This window comes from Caretta caretta, chromosome 13, assembly GCF_965140235.1.
Source record: "Caretta caretta isolate rCarCar2 chromosome 13, rCarCar1.hap1, whole genome shotgun sequence".
In the NCBI taxonomy this organism is placed as follows: domain Eukaryota; kingdom Metazoa; phylum Chordata; order Testudines; family Cheloniidae; genus Caretta; species Caretta caretta.
In genome coordinates, this window is record NC_134218.1 from 42,062,419 (window position 1) to 42,086,366 (window position 23,948).

The 23,948-nt window shown below is 46.9% G+C and overlaps 1 long non-coding RNA gene and 1 gene segment (V, D, J or C); both read right to left on the reverse strand.

Annotated features, from left to right (window-relative positions):
* Positions 1-259: 259 nt before the first annotated feature.
* LOC125628997 (immunoglobulin heavy variable 3-23-like) lies at positions 260-3,272 on the reverse strand. The segment is given in 4 exon segments: positions 260-948; positions 1,491-1,688; positions 2,227-2,540; positions 2,872-3,272. Coding segments are annotated over 3 exon segments (477 nt in total).
* Positions 3,273-9,931: 6,659 nt separating this feature from the next.
* LOC125629004 (uncharacterized) lies at positions 9,932-12,551 on the reverse strand. The gene is made up of 2 exons (XR_007354333.2): positions 12,407-12,551; positions 9,932-11,733 (listed from the first exon to the last, which is right to left on the reverse strand). It is a non-coding gene; the product is annotated as an uncharacterized LOC125629004 (long non-coding RNA).
* Between the last annotated feature and the right edge of the window lie 11,397 nt (positions 12,552-23,948).

The following is a 23,948-nucleotide window of genomic DNA, read 5'->3' on the forward strand; positions in this document are numbered from 1 at the left end:
CCTGATTCCTTTGTTCTCCAACCCTTTAGCTCTCACCTTGCAGGGGGGAAGGGACCAGGCCATCAGTTGCCAGGAAACAGGGTGTCAGCCATTCTCTGTGTCCAGACTCCTGCACACACCTGCCCTCTAGGGCTCTGCAATGATCATACACCCTTACCCCACCCCCTAGGTACTTAAGAACTGCCTAGGGGAAACTGAGGCACCCCCACACTATTCAGAGGAAACATTAAGAACAGTCCCACTTCGTCACAACTTCACACACTGTTTTTTTCCTCAGGACTCCTGCTGCAGTCAGTGCCCAAGAAGGAGCCGCAGGGGAGTAAGGTGGGGCTGTGCAAAGAAGGGGACTGGTGCTGTTTGCAGCCCCCCTGCTCCATTTGTTGCGGACGTTGGGAGGTGTGTGCCAGAGACCGGGATAGAGGCTGTAGCTCTCCTAATGTAACTCAGCCTTGGCGTGTCTTTGCAGCCTTCACCGGGCTCCAAAAATTATACTTTCCTACTTGATGACTAAAGAGTTGAGGACATTTTATACTTGGTTAAAATCCATGTGATTGAACTTTGAGGTGTGACGTGCTTCCTCAGGGAGGCTGTGACAGGAACGAGAGGTTTTTGACTGAGCTCAGACCAGCTTCCCCTCATTGTGTGTCGCACAGTGATACAGGGCGCTGTCCTCAACTCTCAGTCTCTTCACTTGCAAGTGTAGCAAATTGCTGGGGTTGTCCCTGGAGATGGTGAATCGCCCTTCTGCTGAGTCCGCCTAATCCGTGTCAGAGCCAACCCAGTTAATATAAGAGACCCACTCTGGTCTTCCCCCGGGAGCCCGTCGGTACCACAGCATCGCATAGTCACCAAATCTGAACCCGGAGGCTTTGCACGAGTTGTTGATAGACTCTCCTGCCATCTTCAGGCCTCCCCCAGACTCCACCAGCTGGACCTGCAATTGGGCACCTGAGGACATAAGTAGGGGGGAGGGATAGCTCAGTGGTTTGAGCATTGGCCTCCTAAACCTAGGGTTGTGAGTTCAATCCTTGAGGGGGCCATTTAGGGATCTAGGGCAAAAATTGGGGATTGGTCCTGTTTTGAGCAGGGGGTTGGACTAGATGACCTTCTGAGGTCCCTTCCGACCCTCAGATTCTATGATTCTATAACAGAGAACGATTTTAGCCTGGTACTCAGTAACACTGAGGCCTCCCGACCTTTTCAGGCCAGAATCACCTTGGGGCAGTGCTGCCATGAAAGCAACATGCCGCCAGAGGATCATCTTCTTCTGATTAGTCTGGGGGAAAATCTCCAGTGGGACTTGTTCAATGCAGGCACATGGGGCTGCAGCTTTTGCCCCCTGCAGGGTCAGGGACAGAGCGTGTGTGTGACAGGAAATGTTATTCCATTTGCATATGCTCCCTTCTTTAAGGGAAGACCAGTCAACCCCTGGGGGGTCCAGTAGGACCCTTGCCTTTGTGTAGCGGTTCATCGTTACCAGATACACTTACCCTGAAGAGGATCAGTGGGGAAATCCAGGGATAATTTCCCGGCCGCAGAAAGGAATCTCTGGTGTAGAGGCGCTTCTGTTTTTAATCAGGCTCGTTATCACCGATCCGGGGTTGCCAGTTCTGCCCGCAGTGACCAGTGAGCGCTCCCATTGGGTCCTTGGTGTAATTCAAGTCGGAACTGGGCATTTTCTTTCCAGCCTGGATAGCAAGAGAGCCAACATTTGGGATAGGTCCTCTCTTGGAGTAGACTCCCCACCTCGCTACTAGTTGTGTACAAAAATCTGGAGCCCTTTCCTTTGAACGTGTTGCTGGAGGAACAGGCCTTCCACCCAAGTGCTCAGGAAGGACAGACACAGTCTCTCACGATGCGCTGTGAAAGAATTCCTGCAGCAGCCCGGCTTAGTAGACGCCCGCAGGTTTGCTGGCGAACCCAGCAGAGTTCAGGTCAGTTCTCTGCTCTCACCCCCGGCTGTCTGTGTTTATATCCCTGCCCTGTGCTCTGAGAACAGCTCCTGTCCCTCCGGGCACAGATACACACCTTGCATCCCGAGAACGCACTACTCTGGACAAGGACGCCACTAAGGAGCTGCAGTGAGTGGGTGGGTGAGCAGCGGGCTATGAGTTGTGGGTGAGGGACACCGGCGTTCAGGGCGTGATGCTAGTCATGGGACGCTCCCGAATCCCCTGAGCTGAACGCAGCGAGTTTTTGTCTGAGCTCACACCGGCTTCCCCTCACCGTGTCTCTAGCAGCGCAGTGATACCGGGCGGTGTCCTCGGGTCCCAGGCGGCTCATTTGCAGATACAGCTGGCTCTTGGCGTTGTCCCTGGAGATGGTGAATCGCCCTTTTACGGAGTTAGTGTAATCTTTGCTCCCACCAGTGCCGCTGATCCAGGAGACCCATTCCAGCCCCTTCCCGGGGCGCTGCCGGTACCAGAACATGGTGTAGCTGCTGAAAGTGAGTCCGGAGCCCGTGCAGGAGAGCCGCCTGGAGCCGCCGGTGGTCGCAGCCCCGCCGCCGGACTCCACCAGCCGCCCCTGCGCCTCGGCCCCTGGGGAACAAGCCGGGGTGGGGGCGTGAGAGCTGGTGGGAACAATCCCCTCGGGCCAGGTCTGGGCAACGGCGGCAGCTTTGGCCACAGTCTAATGTAAGGGGGGAAACTTCTGTTCTCCCCAAAATATTTATGAGAAAAATGAAAACCCTTTGGGGGTTTTCAGCAGCCTCCTCTCAGACGAGACAAATACATGGTATGAAACCGGAAACAAAATCCGTGTGTCCCAATTTATTCCCGGGGAATCTCCCCTCCCCTCCCCCGCTCCGGTCAATCAATGGCAATAATCGGATCAGCAACCCCCCGATTCCCGCCACCCCATTCCAAGCACCTTTGGACGCTGCTGCGATGAAAGCAAAATGGAGCCACCACCGCATCGTCTCTGCGCGTCTGCGGCCAGTCCTCGCCCTGGGGACGGGTCCGGAGCTGCTCCCTGCACGGACAGAGCTTCTCCGCGGGCCGCAGGGTCAGGGGCGGGTGGGACAGACCAGGAAAGAGAGTCTCTGAAGGGGAAACTTTGCATAGCCCCGCCTCATTTAAATTACCACTCGGAGAAACCCCGCCCCACCCTTGCTGAGCTAGTGACGAATATCCCAGGGAGCAGGGCGGCTAACTATCAACCACAGGGCGGTGCTCAGTTTTCACCTGGCCAATTATGACTATTACCTCTGAGAGGGCCAGTTCACGGGTCACAAGAGTAGCAGCGGTGTTAGTCTGTATCCGCAAAAAGAACAGGAGGACTTGTGGCACCTTAGAGACTAACCAATTTATTTGAGCATCAGCTTTCCTGAGCTACAGGTCACTTCAGTTATTGCAGATACAAATACACTGAAAGCAGTGGAAGCTGCTGCCTGTGAAATCCGCCCTTTCCTTCGGGAACCCACCAATCAGGATCCGGGAGCCTAACTTCAACTTCCTACATTGGAAAAGTCTGAGCCCTAAGAGATCAGACAGTGCGCTGGGCCCCAGGTCGGACAGCCGGGTTTCTTTCCTAGTGGGGCAGCGTCAGATCTGCCAGCAGCGAGCGACATCTGACCCTGTCCGCTTTTGCTGCCCCCTGCCACAGCTCGCAATCCATCAAGGTCTCCCGGGACCCAGGGTGCAACAAAGAAAGGCTGACCCCTCACGCCCCCCAGAGGCCGCTTGGGAATCATCGACGTGAAGGAGCGCAGCCAAGAGCAGGGTGCGGGAGGGGTGGCACGCTGGTTGCCCGGAGGGGCGGGTGTGCAGCAGAGAACACGGGGGTGCTGCCCCCTAGGGGCAGGGACTGGGACAGCGGCTGCCTCATATTTGCTACCCCAGCTCTGACCTGACTCTGCAGCCCCACAAAAGTCTTGTCCGTCCCGCTCTGCTGGCAGCGCTGGGGACATTTTCTCCTTGGTTCAGTTCTGTGTGTGTCTGACTCTTCACCTGGGGTTTGCCCTGCAGCGGGCTGTGACTGCAAAGGGGATGTTTTTGTATGTGGTTAGATTCCCTGCCTGTCACTGTGTCTCTCACACAGTGATACACCGCCGTGTCCTCGGGTCTCAGGCCGGTCATTTGCAAATAGAGCAGGTTGCTGGGGTTGTCTCTGGAGATGGTGAATCGCCCTTTCACTGAATGGCCATAGTCCGCTGAAGTGCTATCGGGGTTAATGTAGGAGATCCACTCTGGCGCTTTCCCGGGAGCCTGGCGGTACCAGAACATCCAATAGTTTCCAAAGGGAAATCCGGAGGCTTTACAGGAGATGCGGATAGACTCTCCTGTGGTTTTAACACCTGCCCCAGACTCCACCAGCTGAATCTGCGAATGGACTCCTGCAAAATTAAAATAGAGTATTAATCCTCTCCACCGTAATACTGAGCTTCCCTCTGTATCCAGGCAAGGAATCACCTCTGGGAATTGCTGCCATGAAAGCGAGGGGTAGCCACAGCATCATCTCTTTTCTGACGATTTTGGAGACAATTCTGCAAGAGAGGGCGCAGAGAAGCGGGGGTGGGTGTGAGCTGCGGAGACACGTGTCTGTGCCGTCTCCTCTGCAGACCCAGGGGCGCCGGGGGTGTCTCACAGGAAATGTGGTCACTCGATTTGCACCCGCTTCGGTCTTCAAAAGGAGAGAGGAATAGACAGTAGTGGCTATGTGGTAGCAGCAGACGGAGCAGCAGTAACTTTACCCTCCTCTCTTTGTGACTTCCTTCCCCATGGGTATAACGAGGGCGCCGTGAGGAACCTTTCCTCTGTCTGCTCCAATTTCTTTGTAAGTTCTTCAGGGCAGAGACTGTCGCTCACTATGTGTCTCCACTGAGCGCTCATCGCACACGGGGTCGCTACACACACTGAAAACGGCCGGTGGGATTCCCAGTTCCCATTACAGTAAAACTGGTGAGAGAGGCAAGAACAAATCCCTGTGTTGGTTGTGAAATGTCAGCTGCAGGCCCCTGAAATCTGGCTCCGACCTCATCTAGCTGCCCCTGAGACCCTAGCTAAGGTCTGTGCTGTGGGTTCTGGCGGCTACTGTCCTGTAGCTGAGTTATAAAAAAGCGCCATGGAGAAGCGAAACAGGGAAAGTAACTGAAATACTTCTCCGATGGATTGTATTTACTGAGGGACAACCCATCCTAAATTCTCAATTACTGCGGGGCACGCTACACTCACTGCTATGTTTGCTTCCCACTTTTTATGAGTGAAGTACCCCAATAGTTGGATGCTAATATTTTAATTTCATGGTTAAATTTATTAACTTTAATTTGGGATATTGCAGATTATGTACTGTATGTATGTTGTCACTTTTAATCCAAACTTTGTACTTTGGGATAGTTTAAGCCTGGAAGATGATCCCTCACTCCCACAAACCTTGGGAGGCAGACCAGTCCTCATTTACAGACAGCCCCCCAACCTGAGGCAAATGCCAGAAACCACACACCACACAACAGAAACACCAATCCAGGAACCATCCCCTGCAACAAACCCTTTTGCCAACTCTGTCCTCATATCTACTCAAGAGACACCATCACAGGACCTAACCACATCAGCCACACCATCAGGGGCTCATTCACTTGCACATCCACTAATGTACACCACCATGTGCCAGCAATGCCCCTCTGCTATGTACGTTGGCAAAACTGGACAGTCTCTATGCAAAAGAATAAATTGACACAAAGCAGATGTCAAGAATTATAACATTCAAAAACCATTTTAACCCCCCTGGACACTCAATTTCAGACTTAAAAGTGGCCATTCTTCAACAAAAAAACTTCAAAAACATACTTCAACGAGAAATTGCAGAACTGGAATTCCTTTGCAAACTTGACACCATCAAATTAGGTCTGAATAAAGACTGAATGGCTGGGTCACTACAAGAAGTAATCTCCCATCAACTGTTGAGTATGGGCCATCCACCCTGATGGAATTGGCATCGTTAGCACTACAAAAAGTAATTTTTACTCTGTAGACATTCACACCTTCTTGTCAACTGTTGGGAATGGGACACATCCACCCTGATTGAATCATTGACCCCCCTCCCCCCCACTTGGTCAGGCAACTCCTGCCTTTTCTTGTGCTGTATAATTATACCTGTTCCTGTATTTTCCACTCCATGCATCTGAAGAAGTGGGTCGTAGCCCACGAAAGCTTATGCCCAAATACATCTGTTAGTCTCTAAGGTGCCACAAGACTCCTCCTTGTTTTTGCTGAAACAGACTAACAGGGCTATCCCTCTGAAACTCGTCACCATGCAAAATAGTGTCTTTTAGTGTATTCTACATTGGGGAAGTACAGTGGGAATAGAGGGGCACCCAGCTTCTGGCATGGGGCAAATATGGGGGACCCTGGTATGGGAGGAGGTGATAATGGGGCGACTCCAGCGGGGAAGAGCCAGGGGAGTCCCTGAAAAAAAGTGGGGGTGGAAGGGAGGCATACTGGTAGTTTGTGTAGGGGAGGGAGTGATGCAGGAGACCCCGGGGTGAGCAAGACGCTGAGCCTCCACAAGGTAGGAAGTGTGCAACCCCCCTGCTTGTAAACAATAACACGCTTCTTGGTGCCCTCTGACACTTGGATCCCCTCCCCCTCCCCCCGGTGCACGTAGGGGAAATGGCTCATCCCCCTTCGTTTTCGAGACCGCCCCCCGCTCCGGCAGTTTGTGTCGGGAGCCCGGGACGCTCCGTAGCCCGGTGGATCCCAGAGAGCGCAGAAATACACCGCCGAGTCATCCCGCTGCGCCCCGTCTATGGACAGCGTGAACGATTTGACACCGGTGCTGAGCTCGGAGGAGAACCGAGGGGCACCGAACCGGGCTTGTGGCTCCGTGGGGGCTGGAAGCGCTCAGGATCTTGAGGGTGAACCTGTTGTTGGAGCTATCAACTTCCCCTACGAAGCGGCCCTGGAAGCCTTCTCCATAGTGGTCCCCTTCTCGGTAAATCCAGGTCAGGGGGCCCCGCTGCCCCTTTCTGTACCAGTTCATCCAATAGCTGTTCATCTCCCCTCCCTTCACACGGCACTGGAAGGCCACTTCCTCGCCCTCCCGGACTGCCAAAGCCTGGGCACCTTGTTCCAGCACCACATCACTCCTGACTGCTGGCGAGAGAATAAAGCGTATTAATCAGGCAAAGAGATTAACTGCCCGTAAGGGAGCAATAAGGGAGAAGGATAAACGTCAGCGGAGATGGCTGAAAAGTATCTGGCAAGGCAAGAATTATTCTGTGTAACTGAAAATCTGGAGAGAATTTAACAGCTTCACAACCAGTTAAAGATGAAGAAAACAAGAAAATAAAAACAAAAACCTGAAAATCCACCTAAATACAGAAAACACATTAAAAAACTGAAACATAAACACCTGGAAACCACCCTAAAGGAAAAACAAACAAACAAACAAACAAACAACGACAACAAAAACCCTACCTCAAACACAAAAACATGGAAACCAACCTAAACACAGAAAACACACACAAAACTCAAACACAAAAACCTGAAATCAACCTAAACACAGAAAACACACACAAAACTCAAACACAAAAACATGGAAACCAACCTAAACACAGAAAACACACAAAAACTTAAACACAAAAACCTGAAAGCCAACTTTAAAAGACACACACACACACACACAAATAAAGAGGAAAAGAAAAACACAAAGACAGGAGCACTCTAAATTCAAAATAAACACTGAAAACACACAAAAATATCATAACATAGGAACAAAAAACACGAATATGAAAACCTGAAAAATAAAATAAAAAGTGAAAAAGGAACAAACTGAAAAAAGCCAAACACAGAAAAGAAGAACATAAACACCAGAAAAGCTCCATCAACACGGAAAGCACAAGAAACTCAGACACAGTAAATTCATACACAAAAACCTAAAAATCCAAAGAAAAAGCCAGAACAAACCCAAACTCAGACAGCAAGTGCAGAATTAGGGCTCTGTGCAATTGTGTTTTTTGTTTACTTCCGCATAAGTTGCTGAGAAGCAGCAGAAGGCAGCAGCCCCTTCTCATCTCTGCAAGAAAACGAACACCCAAGTGTTTCTCAGTCATCCCCTTTGTCATACAAAAGTCACGTGCCCCTTCCTCTGCAGGCGCTGGCAGAGGATGGAGGTTGGCAGCAGTTCGATTTCTGGGTTAGCCTGGCTTCAAAAGCGACAAGATGGAGCTCCCCAGCCTTTGACGTCTTTAGCTCACAGGGTAACACATCGCGGCTCCGCTCACACCCCTCCGATCAGACATAGAGCAGCCAGATATCAAACAGCTCTTTCCCCTCTTAATACGGATCCTTCCAAACACCAGGTGGGCCTTTAACCTCCTCAGGACTGAAGAGAAAAGGAGAAATGCCGCACAACTGTTCACACAGACCTGGGCTCTGCAAAAGGCACCCAGCAAAGCATTTCGGCTGCAATTTTCAAAGAAATCTAAAGGAGTTAGATACCTACATCCCACTGAAGTGCAGCCTGAAGTTCATACTGTTCTTGCTGTTGTTGTTTTAATCATCCTGGAAAAGTTTTTTTTTTTTATAGTATGGTACATTTTTAAAGAGGAAAGGGATTCTTTCTTTCTTTCTTTCTTTCTTTCTTTCTTTCTTTCTTTCTTTCTTTCTTTCTTTCTTTCTTTCTTTCTTTCTTTCTTTCTCCTGTTTTTGTGAAGACGGGAGGGGCTTCTTTCTCTTTCCTGGTTTATGTTGACTTTTAGACTTTTGTGCGTGTGTGTTTATTCTGTTTGAGTTTATCTTTTTGCATTCTGTGGTTGCCTTCTTGTTGTTTGTGCTGTACATTGTCGCTGTGTGTGTTTTGGGAATTTTTGCTTGTTTGTGTGTTTGATTTTTTTGCATTCAATTTTCTGGTTTTGGGGGGTGCTTTTTGCTTTTTCTCTATCTCGGTCTATGTTTTCTATGTTTCTTCCCTTTTTTGATTCATTCTTTGGTTTGGTTCTTTGCTTTTCATTTTAAATTCTCAGTGACAAATGTTTCCTCTTTCTCTAAAACACTATGTAGCCTTTAAATTTATTTCTAAATAGGGCCTTAAACTGTTCCCTGTTTTACAGGCTCAAAGAATGTGTTTCAGGAGAAAAATACCTTTGCTGTAACCCACTTTGAAAGTGGGTTAAGATAAACAGGAACAAAGCAATAAGGTCCCTTTGATACGAAATTCATGAGCTGCTCTCTCATCTCACCGGAAATAGGTGCTTTTCTTTTTTAGGTGCATGCCTTGTTCAATTTAAGGTGACTCATCCTGGCCTCATCCAAAGTCTTTTGAAGTCAATAGGCGTCTTTCCATCCACTTCAAGGGTCATTGGATCAGGCCCGTGATAGGAATATATTGCACCATGAATGTGGACAAGAATAAAGCTTATGAAAATTGTACAGCATTACACTATACCCAGGGACGACAAAACGAAATGCCCCATATCTCTTCTCAAGAAGGGAAGAGAGGTGATTCATTGTCATAAGAGTTAAGATATAAAGCAGAGAGAGATTATGAGAGAGAGAGAGAGAGAGAGAGAGAGAATGGATGAGAGAGAGAGAGAGAGAGAGAGAGAGAATGGATGCATTATCAGGTCCTAGCCACCAGGGAAACCAAATCTCCAACCACTGTGGATTTTATGTCTGAAGTGCTTTTGGACTCGGTAGGGTAGTCTCCTACAGCATTTGAGGAGGTGAGATATATGGTTTCAAGTATCTTTTCCAGTCCATATTCATCCAGTGATTTAAAGAAACAAATCCAGTCATTAAAGGACATTCTAGTCTACTCTAGTCTAGTCTCATTTCCTGTATTGTATTGTGCTCCCATATCCTGTATTGCACTCTCATTTCCTATATTCTAATAAATTCTGGATTGTAATTATAAATATAAACAAAAAAATGAATTTCCCAATAACAGACACACAAAGTTCTTCTTGACAATGCATGTGAAATTCATTACTGGGTACTGATAAACGAAGACATCTTTTAATTAAAATACACAATTTTAAAAGGAATAATAATTTCATAAAATTCACATTCTTGTAACATATAGCCACTTATTTTTAAATACCGATTTTTTACACAGTCATTTTTTCTGGTCTGTCATATTAAGACAACTTCTTTTTATTCATGTATCCAAAAATACAGTAAAAATAAACAGATATTTCATAACATTTATATTATATAGAGATATTTAATATATTGATTTTATTTGCACACACAATTCATTTTTCCAATATTTTAATAAAGACAAAATTTAGTTATTCAGGTAAACAATTAATATCCATAGGAACGTAGGACATAGGACTGGAAGGGATCTCCATCCTGGCTCATAGAACATTTCAGGTAATGCCATTTCATAAATTTATCAAGCTCCATTTTAAAACTAGTTTGGTTGTTCACGCCCACTCCTCCTATCACCTGTTCTATAACCTCACAGTCACTCCGCTAATGATTAGACATCTTCTAATTTCCAGTCTAAATTTATTCGTGGCCAGTTTATAACCCATTGTTCTTCTACAAACATTGTCCAGTAGCTTAAATAGTTCTTCTCCCTCCCTGGTGTTTATCTTACTGATACATTTATAAAGAGCAGTCAGATACTCATAAGACAATAAGAACCGCCAGACTGGGTCAGACCAAAGGTCCTTCTAGCCCAGTATCCTGTCTTCCCACAGTGGCCATTGCCAGGTGCCCCAGAGGGAATGAACAGAACAGGGAATCACCCAGTGATCCATCCCCTGTCGCCCATTCCCAACTTCTGGCAAGCAGAGGCCAGGGACACCATCCCTGCCCATCCCCTGTCAGCCTTTGTTTTTCTAGGCTAAATAATCAATCGCCTCTCCTAAATTCAGCTCTCCATTTCCCTGAACATCTGAGTAGCCCTCCTCTTCCACTTTGAATTAATCTTTTTTGTACATGGGTGACCAGAACTGGACAATGAATTCTTTTAAATAACCACTTGATTTTATCATTATTAACGGACATGAACTTTCCATAGAAGGGTTTACAAATCTCATTCATAACCTGCATGTCTTGTCTTTACAAGACTCATTTGCCTTTGGTCAGTGTCTTGTCATTATCGGCGTTTCTATTCCGTTTGCAGTGTTGTGGTAGGTGTGTGGGCCCCGGGTAAGGAAGAGAGAAGGGGGAGATCTAATATCTTTTATCGGCCGAACTTTTTCTCCACAGAGCTCTGCGGTGGCTCTGTGGATATTGCCTCACCCACCGTGTCTATTTATTTTCTAACTTTCGGCCAATCTTCCCTGAGGAATTCAATCCAGCTCTAACCCCCGATATTGCTCGGCACTAGAATTCTCTTCCTATGGACATTTTTGCCCACGGTTGTCTTTAATCACCTGAGCTGCACCACTGAATTCAACAGGGGTCTTTCCATTGTCTTCAATGGTCTTTGGATCAAGCTGTCCTTGAGTGGTAGGTTATTGTTCAGGGTGTGACAAGAGGTGAACCATTGTGGGCTGCAAGGCACAATAATATACAGCACCATCTCCCGGTTGTAAAGTCCTGATGGTTAAAATGCTGGAGCTGTTGGCACGGTCAACAGAGAGTCCATAGCGTCCTGAATTTCTCTCCTCACTGTAGCTGTGAGTGATGTAAGTCAGTTCAGTGCTGGCCTTCCGGTAATACCAGTAAATGGAATCGTAATTCCCATCAGGAATGTCATGCTTGCATTGACTCTTTGCATCAGCCAACTCAGCACCGCTCTGGTCGGGGGACTGGGTTACTTCAGACAGGCAGATACCACCTCCGGGGAGGGAATGAGAGAGTGAGAGTTAAATACAAAGAAAAGGAATACTTGTGGCACCTTAGAGACTAACCAAATTAATCGGTTAGTCTCTAAGGTGCCACAAGTACTCCTTTTCTTTTTGCGAATACAGACTAACAGGGCTGTTACTCTGAAACCTAGAGTTAAATAAAACACTGACCAATAAATGTGGGCTAGCGATGCACAGCACAAGAGGAAAATGAACTGGACTTAGTCGGTTAGCTTGCAATGGTGATGACAGAGGAAGATGGTCTGGTATGGAAGGCACTGAGCTGGGTCTGAGGACACTGAATTTAACTTCAAGCCCTGCTACCAACTCTCTGGGTGACTTTCAGCAACTCATCTGGGCTGAGAACAGCAGACACCTACAAGATTTGGACACTCATTTCCCATTAAGAGTAGCAGAAGTTCGGCCTGTAAATCTCTTAGGCGTCGTTGTAACTCTCCGTTGTATTCTCTCTGGGTCTCTATGTAAAACAGGGATAAAATAACTTCTTTTTTCCTTAAAGACTTTGTCTATTTAGGGCAGAGACTCACTACGTATCTGTACAGAGCTCAGCACAGCTTAATGGGGTGCTGATTTCAGTTGGAGGCAGTGGCTGTTACTATAACAAGATCGCATTTAAAAGAGACAACAGGCGGCGTTACTCACAGAACAGGGACAAGACGAGACAGCTGCGCCCACTCATGGCACTCTGACTGCAGGGTCTTCTTGTTCTGTTTGTAGATCGAAGCTCGCCGCTGTCGCTGGCGGTGGGGAGATAACACCGACAGACCGCGCCTCCGCACGCATTCAACCCCTCACCACTTCTGCCTTATCTGCAAAGATTGCATGGCAGTTTGGTTGCTATGGCAGTAAAGGAAATAGGGGATTAAGAGGGTGTTTTTTGAACATATCACAAGGTGTTGCTTATCAAAAGGTCTCGGAGTGGTAGCCCTGTGTCACGGGGGAGTCCAGGCCCTGCACCCCTCTTCCTGGGATTCACTGAGACTCTCAGCCAGCCAGTAAAACAGAAGGTTTTTTGGACAACAGGAACACAGTCCAAACCAGAGCTTGTGGGGACAACCTGGACCCCTCAGTCAAGTCCTTCTAGGGGAGCAGGGAGCTCAGACCCCAGCCCTGGGGTTCCCTGCGTTCCTCCACCCAGCCCCAAACTGAAACTATACCACCCCAGCAGGCTCCCTCCTGCAGCCTCTGTTCACATTCCTGGGCAGAGGTGTCACCTCCCCCTCCCCCTCCTGGCTCAGGTGACAGGCTCTCAGGTCTCTCATCCCCAGGGCACATTCCCAGGTCAACACTCCCCCCTCCCTGCTGCGTCACATCGTCACATCTCTCCCCCCTTCAAGACTGAACTGAGCAGGGTCACTCTGACCAGTGACCTGGGGAAGTTTGGGGCCCCCTCTCTGGGACAGCGCATCTGCTATCATGTTGGCACTTCCCTTCACGTGGACAACGTCCATGTCGTAATCCTGAAGCAGCAGGCTCCATCTCAGGAGTTTGCCTTTGGCTCCTTTCATCTGGTGCAGCCAGGTCAGGGGAGAGTGGTCGGTGTACACGGTGAAGTGTCGCCCGAAGAGATAGGGCTCTAGTTTCTTGAGGGCCCACACCATGGCCAGGCACTCCTTCTTGATGGCCGCGTAGTGTTGCTCTTGCGATGGGTACGCGATGGGGTGTCTCTCCCCCTTTTCATCCTCCTGCATTAACACCACCCCCAATCCTGTGTCTGAGGCATCGATGAACACCACAAAGGTCTTGTCAAAGTCTGGGTTTGCCGGAACTGGGCCACTGACCAGAGCCTCCTTCAGTGCCCGGAAAGCCTCCTGGCACTGCTCGGTCCAGACCACCTTGTCTGGCTTCCCCTTCTTGCATAGCTCAGTGATGGGGGTGGTGATGATGCTAAAGTGGGGCAGAAGTCTTTGGTAGTATCCTGCCATCCCAATAAAGGCTTGGACCTGCTTTTTGGTGTGAGGAGAGGGCCAGTCTCTGATCACCTCCACCTTGGCTGGTTCCGACTTTAGCCGGCCGCTCCTCACCCGATGGCCCAGGTAAGATACTTCCGCCATCCCCACCTTGCACTTCTCCACTTTTACAGTCAGCCCAGCCCCCTGGAGTTGGTCCAGCACTTGTCTAACCTGGGACATGTGGTCCTCCCAGGTCTGGCTAAAGACACAGATGTCATCAATATACGCCACGGCAAAACTCTCCATCCCCCTCAGGAGCTGGTCCACCAGGAGCTGGAAGGTGGCCGGCGCTCCCTTGAGGCCGAAAGGCAGGGTCAGGAACTCATAGAGCCCCAGAGGGGTGATAAAGGCCGATTTCAGCCGGGCATCTGCATCCAGCGGCACTTGCCAGTAGCCCTTTGTAAGGTCCATGGTGGTAAGGTACCGAGCTCCTCCCAGCTTGTCTAGGAGCTCGTCAGGCCTGGGCATCGGGTAGGCATCAGATACAGTGATGGCATTGAGCTTCCGACAGTCCACACAGAACTGGACCGACCCGTCCTTTTTGGGGACCAGCACCATCGGCGAGGCCCAAGGGCTGGCAGATGGCTGGATCACCTCCAAAGCCAGCATATCCCAGACCTCTCTTTCCAGGTCCTGAGCAGTTTTCCCTGTGACTCAGAAGTGGGAGCATCTTATCAGTGGGTGCAACCCTATCTGCACCCGGTGGACAGTCAGATTAGTGCGTCCAGGCTGGTTGGAAAACAGCTGTCGGTACGGATGCAGCACCCCCCTGACCTCAGCTTGCTGGGCAGGGGTTAGCTGATCCGAGAGGAGAATTGTTTCCAGGGGGGAACCAGCTCTGGTCCCAGGGAATAGATCTACTAAAGGCTCATCTCCCTCCTCCTCCCACTGTCCACACACAGCCAACACCACATTCCCCCTGGCACAATATGGCTTCATCATATTCACATGGTACACCTGGCGGTGGTGCGTCCGGTTAGACAGTTCCACCACATAGTTTACCTCATTGAGCTGCTTGACAACCTTGAAAGGGCCCTCTCAGGCAGCCTGTAGTTTGTTCTTTCTCACGGGGATGAAAAGCATCACAGTTGGAATGTAGCTTTAGATTTAGGATTTAAGGTTCGGGGATAGCCTTAGATTTAGGGTTAAGGTTACAGCAAGGTTGAGGTAAAAGGTTTGAAGCAGGTTTAAGACTAGGATTCCATGGGAGATGGGAGCCCAAAGTCCTTTGGAAATCCCAGTCTATTTACCTCGGAGATTCAATGTCCAAATGCTAAGAATAAAACACTTCCCCATGATTTCTCCTATAGCGACCTAGTTTTTATGTTCTTTAAAACATGGCTGCGAAGAAGAATCTAATCTTCATATATCCGAAGGCAGCTCTAGCTAGGGACGAGGGAGGAGTTTGGAACTCATAAAAGACACAGGAAACACGCTGGGTTCAGGTGAGTCTGCAGCTGACATCCTGCTAAGATTATAGGGAAAAGGATGGAGTTGTGGGTGAGGCACTTATCTGAGACTCAGGAGAGCTGGTTTCAGTTGCCAGCTCTACCACAAATTCCCTTTGAGACCTTCGTCAAGGCAGTTAGTCTTTCTCTGCCTCAGTTTCCCTATACGTAAAACAGAGATCCTAATATTTCTCTACCACACCTGGACTGTGAGGATACATCTTTGGAAGCACTCAGATGTTTTTTTGTGATGGGGTGATATAAGTAGATAGATACCCAGATAGCTTTACTGGGAATGAAGTTTGGGACTTTCAAAGGATGACTTTAATGAAACGTGGATGTCTCATTGACAGAGGCTCTTTAAAAATTCCCAGACATCATCCTAGCAATATGTTTTAAAAGACTCTTTTTCCTCCCTGGTTAAAATCTGAAATAAATAGAACCTGGAAAGATTCAAATGACATGTGTATTATACTTTTTACCAGTAGGTTGTGCTACCTTGTTATTTTCTCCAAATCTAGCTGGACAGCGTTGCTTTAATCACATGTTTCAGAGGAACAGCCGTGTTAGTCTGTATTCGCAAAAAGAAAAGGAGTACTTGTGGCACCTTAGAGACTAACCAATTTATTTGAGCATGAGCTTTCGTGAGCCACAGCTCACTTCATCATTATCAAACATGCATTATCAAACTGTCAAACAAAGCAATAGGAGGTTTCTAACTAATCACACCAAAACAGAAAGGGCTTTATAGGTTGTGACAGTCGCAGGCTTGCAGCTAGTCATTTAAATCTCCCACGCACGCTCATAAATAGGTTATCTTCATTTAAATCACTTAACTACCCTATTTTAAGTCATATTTTTTTTAAAAAAATCGGTGTTTTTACTTCGCGTTATTTGCAAAATACAATAGTCTATGAAGAGAAAAAAATACCCAAGATGTTAACAGAATAACCTCATGCCCATTCTATGATCCAGGGTTGATAAATTACTGTAAAGATTTCAATAAAGATTTGGTTTGGGGGGGATAGGAAGCACTAGCTTGACATCAGTACAATCACCTCAAAATATTTATTTATTGGCAGTGTAATAATTCTGCTAAGACCCGGTGTTCCCAGGCTCAGACTACCTAACTTCCACTGCATCAAGGAAGGGAAGGCTTTTTGCCCAGCTTTGCTATGTAGCTCTGTCACTTTGAGCTCTGCAGGGCGCAGAAATACACCACTGTGTCTGCCAGCCTCAGTTCTGTGATGTTCAGAACTTTGGATCTGTCAACCTCTTCTGGGAGAAACCTGCAGCATCACTGGCTCTTTTAGCTCCTCTCTGGAAAATGCACGGCAGGCCATGGTTACTATACTGAGGTACTAGAAGAGAGATACAACGCCAAATAAGAGCAGAGAGAAGTTATTTTAACTCTATATTTAGCACTGCTGGGGCCGTTGCTGGAATACTTTGTCCAATTCAAGTGTTCAGAAATCAAGAAGGAGACTGATAAATTGGAGAGGGTTCAGAGAAGAGCTGTGAGAATGATTACAAGTTTAGAAAACATGTTTATAGTTATAGACTCAAGAAGCTCAAGCTCTTTACAAAGAGATGGTGAAGGGGTGACTTGACTAAGGTCTATTACAAACAAATATTTAATAATGGCCCTACAACTTAACAGACAAAGATATAACAGGAGCCAATGGTTGGAAGTTGAAGTTACTCAAATTTGGGCCAGAAATAAGGTGTTAATTTTTGTCAGTGAGGGTAATTAACTGTAGGAATAATTTACCAAGCGGGTTGTGGTGGATTCTCCATCCCTGACAATTTTTTACATCAAAACAGGAAGTTTTTCTAAAAGAGCTGCTTTAGGAATTATTTTGAGGTAGGTCTCTGGTTTGTGTTACACAGGAGGTCAGACTACATGATCACAATGGTTCCTTCTGGCCTTGGAATTGATGCATCTACTAATAAGAAGTTTTCTAACATTTCATACAAAAATAGAAGCTTGTCTTCTGGTTTAATTGTGATTTGATCAGTGTAGACTTGGAAGTGTAAATGTAACCTCACTCTATATATCAACAAATATTACAACTTCATATCATAATTTTTAACAGGTAACAGACTGGTATTTTTCCAAAACATCCCCAGAATATGCTGCTTGAAGGTGTCTAACAGCTTTCCTGATTTAAGTTCCCCCCGTTTGTACTCTCCAAGTGCAGATTTTTTAGTGTAAATTATTCAATGAACATTTTGCTTTGGGGTGTGTGTGCAAGGAATAACTTAGAATCATAGAATATCATGGCGTGAAGGGACCTCAGGAGGTCATATGGTCCAAACCCCTGCTCAAAGCCGGACCAATCCCCAATTTTTGCCCCAGATCCCTAAATGGTCCGCCCAAGGATCGAACTCACAACCCTGTGTTTAGCAGGCCAATGCTCAAACAACTGAGCTATTCCTCCCCACACACCGCCACACTCACCCCGAAATGAATCCTTTTAACAATGTAACAAGTCTTCTGAGGGACTCTCCTTCCAGCTTCAATAACGTTAGTTGCGACAAGGAATGGAGGGTTTTTGTGCTGCTCTGCTAGGCAGCTCCCTCACTGTGCCCTCTGCAGGCCGCAGTATATTTTCCCCATGTTTTAAGTCATGATCTGCAACAAATGAGTGTTTTAATTGTATTATTTATCTATATCTTTTAATTCATATTGTTTTATACCTACTGTACCACAAATGGATTTTCTTTCTTTTTCTTTCTTTCTTTCTTTCTTTCTTTCTTTCTTTCTTTCTTTCTTTCTTTCTTTCTTTCTTTCTTTCTTTTATTTTTACCCATAAGTCGCCATAAAGTGTGACTCTTGGGCCAAAATGTTTGCCCACCCCTGATTTAGGATAAGGGCTAGAGTTGACGTTCGAATGTACCCTTAGATTTAGGATTTAAGGTTAGGGTTCGGATTCGGATTAGCATTAGATTTTGGGTTAAGGTTATAGCGTGGTTGAGGTAAAAGTTTTGGGGTAGGTTTAGGAGAATCCATGGGAGCCCAAAGTCGTTTGAAAATCCCAGTCGATTTACCTAGGAGATTCAATATCCAAATGCTAAGAATAAAACACTTCCCCATGATTTCTCCCTTAGCGACCTAGGCTTTATGTTCCAAGACGTGGCTGCGAGGAGCAATCTAATCTTCACGTGTCCGAAGGCAGCTCCAGCTAGGGACGGTTCAACAGAAACCAGCTGAGTGGAAGAAAGAGGAGTTTGGGGGAGCTCAAAACAGACACAGGAAACATGCTGGGTTCAGATTAGTCCACAGCTGAAATCCTGGCAAGACTGTAGGAGATTTTCCCAGGAGATTAAATATCCAAATAATAAGAATACAACACCTCTCTTCCTGACTAAGCTAATACTTAGTCCTGCCAGGAGTGCAGGGGACTGGACTAGATGACCTCTCAAAGTCCCTTCCAGTTCTACGATTCTATGATTCTCCCACAGAGACCAAGTCTGGCCCTCTCAGATGTTGCTTCAAAGAGGAAACTAACCTTCAAGTCTCTGCAGGAAGCTACAACTTGGGAAAGTTCAAGAGAACTCGGGCTGGACAAAGAAGGAGGGAGTTGGATAATTCCTAAGAGGTTCGGAAAACACGTTGCATACAGGTTAGTCTGTAGATCACATTGTGCTCAGCTTGTAGGAAGAAGAATAGGCTTGTGGGTAAGGCTCATCTCTGGGTGCAGGGAGAGCTAGCTTCAGTTCCCACCTCTCCCCCTGACTCCCTTGTGACCTTTATCAAGACAATTAACCACTCTGGGCTTTGGTTTCCCTAGCTATAAAATAATCTTTGTCTGCCCCAAATGTGGATTGTGAAGATAAATAAACTGAAGCCCTCAGAAATTCTTGTATTGGGGTTCATTTAAGAACGTGGACACATTTATCAGGTGTTACAGGTTGGATCACAGAAACCCCCTTGGGGCTGCCAACTGATGTGCCAAGACTGCTTCTGCCCTTGCTTTCTCTGCCAGCTTGGGACTCCAGAGCCCTGCCTGGTGGTGCCAGACACACTTGCCGGCCACAGACACAGACCCAGGTCTGAACCACGTCCCACAAACTGCAAGCTTAACTGAAAGCAGTTTAAGAAGTGTTCCGGTCTTTAACACTCAGATGCCCAACTCTCAATGGGGTCCAAACCCCAAATAAATCTTCGCCCTCTATTACACTGATAGAGAGATATGCACAGCTGTTTGCACCCACCCCCATGTATTAATACATACTCTGGGTTAAATAATAAGTAAAAAGTGATTTTATTAAATACAGAAAGTGGGATTTAAGTGGTTCCAAGTATTATCAAACAGAACAAAGTGAATTACAAAGCAAAATAAAATAAAACACGCAAGCCTATGCCTAATAGAGTAAGAAGTTGAATACGTATAAAAATCTCACCCTCAGAGATGTTCCAGTAAGATTTCTTTTACCGACTAGTCTCCTTCTAGTCTGGGTCCAGCAATCATACACACCACCTGTAGGTACTGTCCTTTGTCCCAGTTTCTTTCAGGTATCCTTGGGGGTGGAGAGGCTATCTCTTGAGCCGCTAAAGACAAAATGGAGGGGTCTCCCAGGGGTTTAAATAGACTTTCTCTTGTTGGTGGACACCCCTCCCTCCCCCTGTGTAGAATCCCAGCTACAAGATGGAGTTTTGGAATCACATGGGCAAGTCACGTGTCCATGCATGACTCAGAACTTACAGGTAGCAGCCATGGTTCACATCCTACCTTGAACGTCCTCAAGTAGACTTCTTATATGGATTGAGCCTTCAAAGATCCATTGTACATTAAGTGTTTCTTGATTGGGAAGTTAACTTGCACATTCCTTTCTCAAGAAGCTGACCATATGCTTTACTAAGGCTACTTAAAAATCAAGCAAGTACACAGCCAATATTCATAAGTTCGAACACAAAAATGATACATGCATACAAATAGGAGGAATAGATTCAGTAGATCATAACCTATACAGAGATATGTTACATGTCAAATGTAGCATAAAACTTTTTCCAGTTATGTCATATATATATATTAATAAGCATATTTCCATAAAGCCTATGAGGTGCAATGTCACATCAGGAATTAGGTCTGCAGAAGAGAAAAGTGGTGGTGGGGACATGGTAACCGTTTTCAAGTACATGAAAGGTTGCTACAAGGAGGAGGGTGAAAAATTGTTCTCTGAGAGTAGGAGAAGCAGCAATGAGCTTAAATTGCAGCAAGGGAGGTTTTGGTTGGATATCAGGAACAACTTCCTAACTGCCAGGGCAATTAAGTACTGGAATTAAGTACTGGTTGTGGAACCGCCCTCATAGGAGATTTTTAAGACACGTTAGACATACACCTACCAGGGATGGTCTAGAATACATAAGACTTAGTCTTTCCATGAGAGCAGGGGACTGGTCTAGAAGACCTGTCCAGGTCCCTTCCAGTCCTAGGATTCTGTGATTCTCCAGGGGTGCCATTTTAATGGAGCTGCTTAAACAACTTGATCACGACAAAATCCGTGTTTTTTGCTGAGTGATCCCTCTTCCCAGGAGAGCTGCTTGCAGCTTTAATGTCTGCAACCTCCAGCGCTGCAGGGAAGGCAGGGCTTTTGTACAGCTCCGCTATGTGGCTTTCTCACAGTGGCCTCTCCAGGGCGCAGTAATACAGCGCCGTGTCTGCCGGCTCCAGGGAGGCGATGTTCAGAACTGTGGAGCTGTCATCGGCCTGGGAAGAAAACCTCTTCTTGGCGAAATCTGCGGTATGAGTGTAACCCTGAGCTCGCTTCACTCCTCTCTTGAGAATGTACTGCAGGGCTTGATTGGGATGTTGACGGTACCAATTCAGATAGACGTAATCCGTAGAGCTGGTATCGTAGGAACAGCGGAGAGCCACAGAATCTCCTTCTGTTCCAGACACTTGGGATTCTTCGGGCTGGACAGAGTCACCCAGCGCAGCACCTGTAAAAAGACCCTCACATTGCAGGACATCCTCTCAGCTGGGCGTGACCCACGGACCCAGCTCACGCCTGGGGGTTTCAAGGGACTATGTAGCTCAGGAAAGCTTACGCTCAAATAAATTGGTTAGTCTCTAAGGTGCCACAAGTCCTCCTTTTCTTTTTGTGAATACAGACTAACACCGCTGCTACTCTGAAACCTAAAAGATTTAAGTGCTCAACAAGAATGGAATCCGGGTGAGGGTTAGGTTTATACATAGAATCAATGTCAGGGTTTGACATAGGGTTACCATTGGGTTTGGGGTTAACTTCGGGATTAATGTTCAATGAAATTTAGGAGTCTTAAACTCTCTCAAAACATCTTGGAAAATCCCCGCTCAATTACCTAGACGAGTCAGTACCCAAAGGGTGAGACGAAAACACCTCAACATAGCTTCTCCTCGAGCCAACCGGCCCGACACGCTCCGCTGCGGGTGCTGCTGCGAAGAGGAACTTAAATTTCACTTCGCTGAAGAACAGTCACGAACCAGCGGAGAGGGAGGAGTTTGAGGAACTCGTTCCTGAGCCGGGTCACACTCTGGAGTCTGGGGTTGGGCTGCAGCTGGAGCGATGAGGCTCGTGGGAGCGATGGGGTTAATGAAGAAGGCTGGTTTAGGCTTAAAGTAACTGGCTGTAGGCTCAGGATGTCATGGTCCAAGTCCCAGCTCCGCCCAACCTCGGGCAAGTCAGAGAATATTTGTGTTCTTCTTTCCCCATCTGTAAATAGGAGGTAATAATATGGCAGTTCTGCCTCGCCTGTTTTTAATAATGGAGCTAAGATATGACTGCTAGAGGGGGTCATATATTCATATACCTTAATTAGCCATAATTCCTAAAATTTTCAAATAGAATTTTTAAAATTCATTGACCTCCTTTTAAAATCCCAGCTGTCCCCATGAGTGGCAGATTTATCCCACACCACTTCGCACCTCTCCGGAGCATGCACTGTGGGATGTGGTTCGGTTACCGACAGAGCAAGTAAAGACAGAAGTCAGGATACCCGCTACTTCAGGAGCATACGAGCGTCACCGTGTCTCCTTCTTCTCCAGGCATCCGAGATCACTGAACCGGACTGACTCAGCCAACCCAGCATCTGCCAAAAGACAGTCAAATCCCAGGACTCATTTCAGCTGCGCTTGACTGACTGAACGGGTTTAAGACACAGAATTTCAAACACGCGTAAGCCCTTGAGGCGCCTAATTGAGTAAAACGCAAGTTCAGGGCTAAGGTTAGGGTTGGAGCGTGGTTCCGGCTGAGGGCTGAGGTTTAGGGAATGTGCTTGTACGGAGGTTTATTGTTAGGGTTCGGGACCAATGGGAGTTGGGCTCCTAAATTTCTCAGAAAAAAATTGAACATTCGAGTCTTTTTACCTAGGTGCTTAAATGGCCAAACAAAGAGAAGAAAACACGCCTCCATTTCGATTGGATTTTTTGAGGGCATTTCAAACCAGAGCTTCACCTAACCACAGGTATCAATTAATAGGTATTTTGAATGTATATATAAACCATATATTTAAATTGAATTCATGTATATTGACCCTATATTTAATTTTAATTCGTGTATTTTATGCTAATTTTGCAAAAAATGAATTTAACAGTAATTCTAATCTATATATTTTTTTCAGTCATACTAGTTAGCCACGTTTCAGTTCCAGTATCTCTTGCTTTTCGTAATTTTGCACCCTAAGTCGGTATCTGTCCAGTTTAGAGGTGGGAAAAGATGCCCAAAGTGCTTCCTGGTTTAATTTCTTGGTCTTTTATATTCTCCAAAGGCTGTGTTTTAATGTTGCTATTTTGAGTAAGAACTTGATTTGATGGAGGAGGGGGAGTGGAAGAACTAAATTGACAGCCCCATAATCGCCCACAAATGTAAGCATTGAATGAGGTAAAAAACCGTTTTCAAGGGGGCTGCTTCTGGTGTTTATTTCTGCAGGCTCCGCTGCCGCAAGGCAAGGAGAGGTTTTGTGCAGATCTCCTGTGTGGCTCTGTCACAGATACACCGCTGTGTCTGCCAGTTCCAGGGCTGTGATGTTCAGAACTGTGGAGCAGTCATCGGCCTGGGAAATAAAACCTCTGCTGGGCGAAATCTGAGACATCACTCAGTGTGAATCCCCTCGCTCCTCTGCTGAGAACTTACTGCAGGGCTTGGCTGGGATAACGGCGGAACCAGTACAGATAGACACGCGTATCACTGGCATTGTAAGAACAGCTGAGAGTCATAGAATCTCCTTCTGCTCCAGATGCGAAGGGCTCCCTGGTCTGGATCCACTCGCCCAAGCACCGCACCTGAAACAAGACAATCACTTCGAAGGAGATCACCTCAGCTGTTCCTGACACATGTAAATGATTCCACGCACATTGAACTTTAAGGCTGTGGATTGCGAAAAAGCCTAGGAGATTTGGGCGCCTTGCTCCAAAGAAAATGAAGTTGGCGTTGAGGTTAATTTTAGGATTAGGGTCAAGGTAACTCCAATTATTGGGGTTAGGGTTAGAGATGGGGTGAGGCGGAGGGTGCTGGGGCAGGGCTAGGGTTCGGTTTACAATTTATTAGGAGCTGGTCGCCTAAATCTCTTGGGCTCTTTTAAAAATCTCAATCTGTTTACCTAGGAGATTAAACATCCAAATGCTGGAAATGAAATAGTTCTCCATGGTTTCTTTTATAACAGCCAGGTCTGACACTTCCAGATGTTGCTCCGAACAGAATCTGCAGTTACAGCGTGGGGAACATCGATCAGAATCCAGCCCGGAGGGAGAGGGAGGAATTTGGAGGGAAAACTCTAAACAGACACAAGAAATAGACCGG